Source organism: Salvelinus sp. IW2-2015, linkage group LG28 (genome assembly GCF_002910315.2).
Source record: "Salvelinus sp. IW2-2015 linkage group LG28, ASM291031v2, whole genome shotgun sequence".
NCBI lineage: Eukaryota > Metazoa > Chordata > Actinopteri > Salmoniformes > Salmonidae > Salvelinus > Salvelinus sp. IW2-2015.
This window is the reverse complement of record NC_036868.1, coordinates 3867230-3878601: the sequence shown is the minus strand read 5'-3', so window position 1 is coordinate 3878601 and position 11372 is coordinate 3867230. Positions and strand designations below refer to the sequence as shown.

At 44.3% G+C, this 11372-nt stretch overlaps 1 protein-coding gene across 1 annotated transcript; it reads right to left on the bottom strand.

Annotated features, from left to right (window-relative positions):
* Positions 1–919: 919 nt before the first annotated feature.
* On the bottom strand, positions 920–11102 carry opn8c (opsin 8, group member c). The gene is made up of 4 exons (XM_023973566.1): positions 10982–11102; positions 8243–8536; positions 3880–4211; positions 920–1276 (listed from the first exon to the last, which is right to left on the bottom strand). Exons 1-4 carry the CDS (start codon positions 11100–11102, stop codon positions 920–922), a joined length of 1104 nt encoding a protein of 367 aa, XP_023829334.1.
* Between the last annotated feature and the right edge of the window lie 270 nt (positions 11103–11372).

Below are 11372 nucleotides of genomic sequence, written 5' to 3'. Positions count from 1 at the left end.
TGGCCTCAGCTCTTTGTCTCTGGTCTCACTGGCCCTCCTATGGTAGCACCCTGTCACTGCTTCTGCAGAAGGACTTTGAGGGTGACTTTAAGAGTGGCAAGGGGATCAAATAAACCCATCAACTTCAGGACACACTCGTGACTTAAATTATGTAATTCATGTTCCACATTTAAATAATAAAACAAGCATGAAATTCAAATGAACAAATTCCCCTTGTCATTTTACAGTAACAGTCAAACATTTAATTTGGGAGATATTTCATTTGTTACATGTGTCAAATCTCAAAATCAGACACGAACAAAATGCACATGGCATATATACTGAACAAACATATAAACGCAACATGTAACTTGCTGGCTCAGTTAAAGTGGCTAATAAGCCCTTACACCTTCGATCATTTTCACTCCCTTAGCTGTCAGACACGTGTGCATATTGTGGAGGCACGTGTGAACACGCAAATGGAGGGATGAGGGATGAGGGGAAGGGACTGATATGTGATTAAGCCTCAGTCTCAGGAGCACCAACCCCGATTCACTTTTCAACTTATAGCAAACCTATTGCAAAGTCCACTCCCCTCTCTCTTTCTCATCATCCAATCAGTGTTCAGGTGGGGATAGGAAGGAACTATTAGACAGGTGCCAGTGCTTGACTTGGATTGAAATAGGTGCCGGTACTCATTTTGGGTGCCAATACTGTTCATATTTAGGTGCAAGAACTCCACAATACTTTTGAGTTCATATTCTATAAGAGGAACAGGAGCTCAAGCAGTAGAACATTTGAGGTGCTGGTGCTCAGCTCCGGTGAGCTCCTGCCCAAGTCAAGCACTGGACAGGTCTATGGTCCACACCCGAGGGGGTCACTCTGATCTTGGACACTCAGCAGGAGATCGCCCCAAAGTGTGCTCCCRGTGTCCTTACTGCTATTCCTCCCCTAGGACTCCCCCTCCAGACATCCCCAGCTCCTGGAGCTGGATCTGGATGGGATGTGGCCCCCCGGGGAGTCCCTCCTGGCCCGTGGCAGAGCGGACCCCCACACGGTTCCCGGCTAACCGGGGGCAGAAGGAGCGCAACAGGCAGCGCAGCTCCTGACGGAAGGCCTTGTTGAAGTAGAAGTAGATGAAGGGGTTGTAGACGTGGGAGCTCTTGGCGAACAGTGCGGGGAACACAAAGCCCCCAGGAGCCATGTACCTGTTGTCCTTGTGGAAGATGAAGAGGAAGGAGACAACGGCGTAGGGAGCCCAGGCCGTCACAAAGCCAAGGCTGATGCAGAAGAACATCTGAGGGGGACGACAGAGACATTATGTTGTGTCCAATATCTAGACCCAAATCCATACATTATTTGCTAAATTTAACTTTTTACCCCCAATTGGTAGTTACAGTCTTGTCCCATCGTTGCAACTCCCATACAAACTTGGGAGAGGCGAAGGTCGAGAGCCATGCGTCCTCCGAAACACGACCTCGCCAAGCAACACTGCTTCTTGACACACTGCTCACTTAACCCAGAAGCCAGCCGCACCAATGTGTTGGAGGAAACACTGTACAGCTGGCGACCAAAGTCAGTGTGCATGCTCCCGGCCTGCCACAAGGAGTCACTTGAGCACGATGGGACAAGGACATCCCAGCCGGCCAAACCCTCCCCTAACCCAGACGATACTGGACCAATTGTGCGTCGCCTCATGGTTCTCCCGGTCACGGCCGGCTGCGACACAGCCTGGGATCGAACCCAGGTCTGTAGTGACGCCTCTAGCGCTGCGATGCAGTACCTTACACCGCTGCGCCACTCGGGAGGCCTAAATCCAACTCTATCTCGTACGCTCTCATACAATAACTGGTATCATTGGGTAGATTCAAATATACAGTATGTACTGAAGCCAACTCTTTCAACGTTAGAGTTGGCTTCTGTATATGCAGCTAATTCAAGCCTACCTAATGACACCACTAGTACTGACTTCTGTACTGACTTTACTGAGCAAAATGCAGCCCAAAAATGGCATACGTGCCTTGGGCTGCATTGACACAGGCAGCCCAATTCAGATTTTTTTTTTAATCTGCTCTTTTGACAATAATTGGGCAAAATGTCAGAATTGGACTGCCTGTGTAAACGCAGCATTTGAAACGACAAAGGACATCCGTAGTAGAGAAATAGTCACAAGCCTGATAAATCTTTTAAACTTCTCAAAGAACATACAGCACCAGTCAAAAGACATCAAAACTATGAAATAGTAGAATCACGTAGTAACCAAAGAAGTGTTAAACCTATCAAAATATATTTTAGATTTATGATTCTTCAAAGTAGCCACCCTTTGGAATGAAAAAAAGTACTCTGTAGCACATTGCACATTAACATCCTCTTTCACGTACACTTTAAACACAATTACCTTTTCATCATAATACACGTTATTTAACTCAAGCTAACTATTGTTTTTTATTATCCATGCTATTTGCTGTAGCTACTGTAACTAGGTTTGCCACATGATGAGCCGACATCTCTTTATAAATGAATGATAAGTACCCATTAATCCTTGAAGAATATAACTGAATAAATGCCTCATGAGTTTAGTTCAACTGTAGTAACCCATCAGAACCCAAAATATAAGCTTGTTTTACTCAAATGTTTGTTAACAAAATAAAAGTAAACACAAAAAATAGCCTCAAAACATTGTTCCACTATAATTTTGATATCATGGATGGTCAATCCTTGCATCCATAGCTCTGTCTATACATTGGAGTGTTTACATTTCTCCAGCCCCATCCCTCAGCTAATTCCTTCCGTAGCTAGCAAACTAGCCTCTTAAGCTGACAGTCCCCGAAATTGGGTACTAGAATTACTTTGAAAAAATATGCATATATTTACATGACTGATTTTATTGATTTCCCACCATTTTATAAGTCAGAAGACAGCCACCCAGACCTTACTAGGGCCATGTCAACGTCCTCTGTCGTATACACGTGTATTTGGCAAAGCAATGGCTGAATTTGTCTTGAGCAGGCGGATATAAATACATAACTCTACAACAAAGAATGCGGCCTACACACTTCCTTAAACCTAAAATAAGTAAAGTAATTTTGTGTGGAAGTCAAACATTTATTTTATGTCAGAAGCAGACACATTGCATATGCTTAGAATGACAAAATCGAGCCCTTTATAATTCTATTTCTATTTTGTGTTATTGGTTATTATAACGTGTCCTTTTTTTGTGATACTTTCAACTCATCCCGTGGTATAAGCACATTCATAACTGTTTTATACCACCTCAAATGAATGTCACTTTACTTAAAGGTGTATGTGCACACTCTATAAGGGCATATTACATGGTTATGACGCACATCATTCCATTCAATGTAATAATGTGACACAGAGGTTAATAAATGACATAACACCCTGTTATAACATCTCGTATGTAGACTCTTATGTAGCATGTAATAACATATGACATAAGATGTCATCCAGACTGTATAATGCCAGAGCATACGACAGGATGAACAGATTTGTTTAACACTTTTTTGGTTACTACATGATTCCATATGTGTTATTTCATAGTTTTAATGTCTTCACTATTATTCTACAATGTAGAAAATAGTAAAAATAAAGAAAAACCCTGTAATGAGTAGATGTGTCCAAACTTTTGACTGGGGTGGTACTGTTTGTGAAAACCTTGTATGGAATATCTGACAATCGATTGGTCTTGTATCAAATATAAAGATACTATGTTCACTGTGACAGGAGGTAAAAGTTCTATCTAGCGCTGCAGTAAGCTCTACATCCGCTCTCCCTGAGTGAAAGACGTATGCACTGTGACAGACAGTCCTCAACTGAGTCAGAGAGGTTCAGGCACATTGCCCTGGTTCCTCTTTAAGCAGGACATAAAACCCTTCTCACCATGGAGAGACGTTTTTCGGCATGGCGCAGGTTGGTCCGGATCCCCCGGGCTGACAAGGCGTAGGTGAAATGATAGACTTTATAGAGGATCTGGATCTGGGACATCACGATGAGCAGGACGGGCACCAGCATGAAACAAGAGAAGGAACAGATGACGTAGAAGGCGTCTTTAAAGGAGGTGTGGTAGCTGTGCCAGGCGATGGTACAGGACAGGCCGTAGGGCTCGGGGACGTACTCGCCCCAGCCGAACAAGGGGAAGGAGGACCAGACGGCGGCGATTAGCCACGAGGCACAGCACACCAGCCGGATGTTGGCGCCATCCAGCCAGACTGCTGCAAGGAAAGAGACATCCATCGCCTGGTTATATTCTTAAAGGGAGGGTGACATCTGGGATTGTTATTGTGTTTGGATGATTCAGTGATTAATCAGTGCTTGATTTGGGCCAGAACACACCAGTACTGAGTACCGCACCTCAAATTCTCTATTGCTTGAATACCTTGAATACCTGTCTTATAGAATATTGGCTTAAAAATATTGCAGTTATGGCACATAAATGTAAAGTCCATGGGCACATAAGGCCATTTCTCCAAAAMAAATGCTATGTGGTCTCCATTGATCTGACACATAGATGGTATTTAGAGAGCACCAATCGATCTCACAGGCTCCCGACTGAGATAAGAAGACTGACTGATGACTGTCCCGTGGTATTATTCCCCTCATCTCCTGTCCTAATCCACACCTGATCCCAGTACTCAGGGCTGAGCACCCTACTCGTCTCTTACAATTAACACAGGAGAGCGGAAAGCCCTGCTACTAGTTAATTGGAGAGACAAAGAGAGAGAGGGAGAGAGAAAGATAGAGAGGTGTGTGTGAGAGAGTGAGAGAGAGAGAGGGGTGCGAGAGAGCGAGAGAGAGATTATTATTACATTTTTTAAATGTAATCTTTATTTAACTTGGCAAGACAGCTAAAAACAAATTCTTATTACAATGACGGCCTACCACAGCAAAACCCGGACGACGCTGGGCCAATTGTGCGCCGCCAAATGGGACTCCCAATTACGGCTAGATGTGAAACAGGGACTGCAGTGACGCCTCTTGCACTGAGATGCAGTGCCTTAGACTGCTGCGCCACTCCGGAGCCACTGGGCGGGCGGGCGGACGGGCGGACGGACGGACGGACGGACAGACAGACAGGACAGAACAGACACAGACAGACACAGACAGACAGACAGACAGACAGACAGACAGACAGACAGACAGACAGGACAGGCAGGCAGGCAGGCAGGCAGACAGACAGACAGACACAGACACTCACAAACTTCTACAGATGCACAATCGAGAACATCCTGTCGGGCTGTATCACCGCCTGGTACGGCAACTGTCCGCCCACAACCGTAAGGCTCTCCAGAGAGTAGTGAGTCTGCACAACGCATCACTGGGGGCAAACTACCTGCCCTCCAGGACACCTACACCACCTGATTCACAGGGAAGGCCATAAAGATCATCAAGGACAACAACCACCCGAGCCACTGCCTGTTCACCCCACTATCATCCAGAAGGCGAGGTCAGTACAGGTGCATCAAAGCAGGGACCGAGAGACTGCAAAACATCTTCTATTCTCAAAGGCCATCAGACTGGTTAAACAGCCACCACTACTCGAGTGGTGCTGCCAACATACTGACTCAACTCCAGCTCACTTAATAATGGAAATCTTTATGTATACATGTATCACTAGCCACTTTAAACTATGCACTTTATGTTTACATACCCTACATGACTCATCTCATATGTATATACTCGTATTGATACCATCTACTGCATCTTGCCTATGCCGTTCTGTACCATCACTCATTCATATATCTTTATGTACATATTTCTTTATCCCTTTTACACTTGTGTGATTAAGGTAGTATTGTGGAATTGTTAGGTTAGATTACTCGTTGGTTATTACTGCATTGTCGAACTAGAAGCACAAGCATTTCGCTACACTCGCATACACATCTGCTAACCATTGTATGTGACAAATAAAAATTTGATTTAATTTTGAAACCACAAAGTGAGAGCGAGACAGGGAGACGTCAAATCCAAATCGATCCTTAGCACCCTCTCATAGGCACTTCATTTAGTTTCCAAGGTATTGTAGTATTACAGCACCTCCACACTTACCTGTGATAGGCTAGGTGGATTTGCCCATATTGTCTTTAATGTCTTTCAGATCAGAGCAAGGGAACAGAACAGCGGCAGCAAGCGTTCTGTTATAGCCACCCTAGGGACAGAAAGGGCAGCAGCGTTCTGTATAGCCCACCCTAGGGACAGACAGGGCAGCAAGCGTTCTGTTATAGCCACCCTAGTTACAGAACAGGCAGCAAGCGTTCTGTTATAGCCACCCTAGTTACAGAACAGGGCAGCAAACGTTCTGTTATAGCCACCACTAGTTACAGAACCAGGCAGCAACGCGTTCTGTTATAGCCACCTAGATACAGAACAGGGCAGCAAGCGTTCTGGTATAAAGCCAGACCCTTAGATACAGAACAGGGCAGCAAGCGTTCTGTTATAGCCACCCTAGGGACAGAACAGGGCAGCAAGCATTCTGTTATAGCCACCCTAGWTACAGAACAGGGCAGCAAGCATTCTGTTATAGCCACCCTAGATACAGAACAGGGCAGCAAGCATTCTGTTATAGCCACCCTAGGGACAGAACAGGGCAGCAAGCGTTCTGTTATAGCCACCCTAGATACAGAACAGGGCAGCAAGCATTCTGTTATAGCCACCCTAGGGATGGTGCTACAACAAGAGAGAGATCAAGCCTGTATAACTACCTATAAATGTGTATGCAATACATTATAAATACAGCCTATAAATATACCACAGAGAAAAAACTGGGCTCTTAAACCACAGAGCTTTGAAGGCATGACATCATCATACAGAGTGGTGATTTCCTGTTTACTGATATCATCATCAACAACAGTAGTGGTAGTAGTGGTAGTCTTCGCAGATTTTAAGTTTGTCGTTGTTGATGTCTGTAAGCAGGACGTTGCCCGCTTTGTATGATCATGTCATATTGTCATTTATTATAATATGGTTACACTTTACTTGACATCCAGCATCATAACACGTTATGACACGGTCATAATATGGCATAATAGCTGACATAACCTGGTTCAGTCTGCTTTCCATCAGACACTGGAAGATGAATTCACCTTTCAGCAGGACAATAACCTAAAACACAAGGCCAAATCTACACTGGATTTGCTTACCAAGAAGACAGTGCATGTTCCTGAGTGGCGAGTTACAGTTTGACTTAAATCTACTTGAAAATCTATGGCAAGGCCTGAAAATGGTTCTCCAGCAATGTTCAACAGCCAAATTTGACAGAGCTCGAATAATGTCTTGAAAGAAATGGGCAAATGTTGCACAATCCAGGTGTGGAAAGCTCTTAGAGACTTACCCAGAAAGACTCACAGCTGTAATCACTGTCAAAGGTGACTGTAACATTGACTCAGGAGGTTGAATATAAATTAAGATATATTAGTGTACTTTAAAGTACTACTTAAGTAATTTTTGGGGGTATCTGTACTTTGTGTAGTGTGCAGCAGCTAGGTTGGGTAAGCTTGTAGGGAGTCTAGCATTCACTTAGCCTTGTGAAATATGTTGGTCGCTGGTTCGAAAACCCCGACAGGACTAAGTGAAAATCTGCCGATGTGCCCTTGTGCAAGGCACTTGACCCTAATTACTCCTATAAGTCGCTCTGGATAAGAGCATCTGCTAAATTACTAAAATGTAAATGTAATATTGACCTTGCCTGGTACAACAAAACCAATAGAATAGTCCCAAACATGCAAACCCAACTAACTGGTTGGTACTCCAGCCTGTCCCCCCCCCCCCCCCCCCCCCCCCCCCCCCCCCCGCCCCCATCCAAATAGACTAGGCTCTACTCACCATAGACCAGGGCGCCCCCCACCCAAATAGACTAGGCTCTACTCACCATAGACCAGGCTTCCCCCCCCCTCCAAATAGACTAGGCTCTACTCACCATAGACCAGGCTGCCCCCCCACCCAAATAGACTAGGCTCTTACTCACCATAGACCAGGCTGCCCCCCCCCCCCACCCAAATAGACTAGGCTCTACTCACCATAGACCCAGGCTGGCCCCCCTCCAAATAGACTAGGCTCTACTCACCATACACCAGGCTGCCCCCCTCCAAATAGACTAGGCTCTATCACCATAGACCAGGCTGCCCCCCCCACCCAAATAGACTAGGCTCTACTCACCATAGACCAGGCTGCCCCCCCTCCAATAGACTAGGCTCTACTCACCATAGACCAGGCTGCCCCCCCTCCAACTAGACTAGGCTCTACTCACCATAGACCAGGTTATAGAATGTTTTCAGATAGCGGGTCACGCTGATGGCGGCGATGGTGAACATGCCGCACAGGCCGAATATGTAGCAGCCCAGACCGTAGTAGACGCACGTGACGTGGTGCCCCAGCCAGGCATGGTTAAACGATGACAGAATGGACAGCGGGTAGAAACAGATGCAACATAGGAAATCTACCACGGCCAGGTTGACGCAGAGGAGCTCTGAACCCACCATCTTCTTCCTCCGTCGGTAGGAGATGACCAGCACCAGGCCGTTGCCGAGGACGGACAGAAGCACTGGTTGGAAGAGAGACAAGAAAGGGGATACAAAGAATCTCTATAGAGATGGGAGAAGAGAGTGATGATTGATATGGTCTATCGTTGGATTGTTTTTCATGAATGGTTTTTCTATTTTCTTGTGTATTTCCTATTGTGTCATTTGTTGTGTAATTGTGTGATGCAGGGCTCCCTTGAACAAGATACCTTAATCTCAATGAGACCTGCTAAAATAAAGGTAAAATAAATAAAAGTTTTCTCTCAATTAGGGATAAGAGTGTATGGGATGTTGGAAATGTTATATTGATTTGGTTTGATCATGTCAAAATATAGGGCACCGTACATTCTGACATGTAATTTCTCATGGTAGTCTGAATATATACAGTAAGATCTGGTGCAATAACCACAGGTATCTTCAGAAAGAAAGTTTCCTCAAGCAGTGATCAGAATGGATCCTGAATATAACCTGTCTGAAATATTAAACCAACGCTTCCATGTATTACACCTGACATTATATAAGACCTACAGTATCATGTTCCTGTAAGACAGACACCAGTCACCGGATGACCTTTCTACTGTTAAGGTTTTTGCCTGGTAATCACAGCTAACCCCCTGTAGTGTGTTCACTCACTATGTAAACATCACAGAGGAGGTGTGAGAAATAACTCTGCTGGACACAGAGGGAATACACCACTAAGGAACCACTGAGCCATAAGTCACCGTGGATAGAGAGTGATGGATTTCCTGAAATAGTAGCTGTTCCAGGCAATAAGGCATTCAGGTGACTCAAAATAATAACCCATGTCTGCAATAACATGTGTCCGCAATACTGAAATGAAGTAGGCCCGTACAACAAACACATGAACTACTGAACCCTAAAGGAAGAAGACTTTGATAGTGTGTGATTTCTGTTTCTACAATAAGACTGTCAGATATTCCAATAGAGGTACAAATAACACCCCTGACACCAGTGGAGGCTGCTGAGGGGAGGACAGCTCATAATAATGGCTGGAACAGAGCGAATGGAATGGCATCAAACACATGGAAACCACTTATTCCGCTCCAGCCATTGCCATGAGCCCGTCCTCCCCAAATAAGGTGCCACCAACCTCCTGGCCTGACACAGAGACAAATGAAAGGATGATGAAAAGATTAAGAAAATGGACTCTCAGACCATGAGAAACAAGATTCTCTGGTCTAATGAAACCAAGATTGAACTCTTTGGCCTGAATGCCAAGCGTGACGTCTGGAGGAAACCCTTGCACCATCCCTACGGCGAAACATGGTGGTGGCAGCATCACGTTGTGGGGATGTTTTTCAGCGGCAGGGACTGGGAGACTAGTCAAAATCAAATCAAATCATATTTTATTGGTCACATACACATATTTAGCAGATGTTATTGAGAGTGTAGCTAAATGCCTGTGTTCCGGGCTCCAATAGCGCAGTAGTATCTAACAATTCACAATACACACTAATCTAAAAGTGAAATAATTGAATTAAGAAATACATAAATAATCAGGATCGAGGGATGATGAACTGAGCAAAGTACAGAAAGATCTTTGATGAGATCCTGCTCCAGAGCACTCAGGACTTCAGGCTGGGGTGAAGGTTTAGCTTCCAACAGGACAACGAGCCTAAGCACACAGCCAAGACAACACAGGCATGGCTTCCGGACAAGTCTCTGAATGTCCTTGAGTGGCCCAGCCAGAGCCCGGACTTGAACCCGATCTAACATCCCTGGAGAGACCTGAAAATAGCTGTGCAGCAACCCTCCCTATCCAACCTGACAGAGCTTGAGAGGATCTGCAGAGAAGAATTGGAGAAACTCCCCAAATACAGGTGTGCCAAGTTGTAGCTTCATACCAAAGAAGACTCAAGGCTGTAATCGCTGCCAAAGGTACTTCAACAAAGTACTGAATAAAGGGTCTGAATAAATGTGAGATTTCAGATTTCAGCATTTGCACACAAAAAATTCAACCTGTTTTTGTTTTGTCATTATGGGGTATTGTGTGTAGATTGATAAGAGAAAAAAACGATTTAATACATTTTAGAGTAAGGCTGTAACGTAACATAATATTTAAAAAGTCAAGGGGTCTGAATCCTTCCCGAATGCAGTATACTGTATGTAGGTGGCTATACATAGTACTGTGGATAACTTACATTCCACCAATAAGCTACATGAAATACTTTAAAATATGAATAAAGTCTTTGAAACAAACATTTCAAATATTTTACACATACATCTGTATGATTTACTATTGCCCACAAAGTCGTTAATATCATGTATAGCGCACGGTTCATTCTAACGTGTAATTTGTAGGAAGAACCTGACCACTAAAATAAAAATAATAATAACATGTGCTATAAATCTCAATCAACTAGGCATCAACATCAGCGTGTCTATATTCTAGGATACATTTTCTAGATGATCAGATATGAAAGTGATAATAACGAAGTCCAACTCACCGATTGACAGGATTGTAATTCCCACACCTATATCAGCACCAGGTGCGAGTTTGGAGGAGAAAATAGAGACAGTCCGGTTCCCACACACATCTGTGCGTTCTGACGAGTTCAGTGAGATCATTTTGGATACAAATTCAGGAAAAGGTAGATCACCTCACTTTTGAATCCGACTCAACATTTAAAAGCCAGCAAAAGCAAATATTCGTGGCATTGGATCACATGTTCGTGTCAGTCATCTCATGTTTAGCATAAAGTGAAATGTCCTACGCTCGCGCCATCAATTATCATGTGTACTCTCTTCTAGTCGCTATCTCTGAAGAGACCAATAATGATGGGATTATTTGGTCAAACTCAGACAGATGTTTTCTCTGAAGCTTGTGGAGTTGCAGCC

What these genes read in the sequence shown, in the direction of transcription:
- opn8c (XM_023973566.1), bottom strand. Translation starts at nt 11,102, where the DNA reads ATGATCTCACTGAACTCGTCAGAACGCACAGATGTGTGTGGGAACCGG. An exon ending in ATTCTATAACCTGGTCTATG is followed by an intron (nt 4,212 to 8,242) that starts GTGAGTAGAGCC and finishes CTTTCCTTGCAG; the next exon opens with CAGTCTGGCTGGATGGCGCC. An exon ending in CCGAAAAACGTCTCTCCATG is followed by an intron (nt 1,277 to 3,879) that starts GTGAGAAGGGTT and finishes CGTCCCCCTCAG; the next exon opens with ATGTTCTTCTGCATCAGCCT.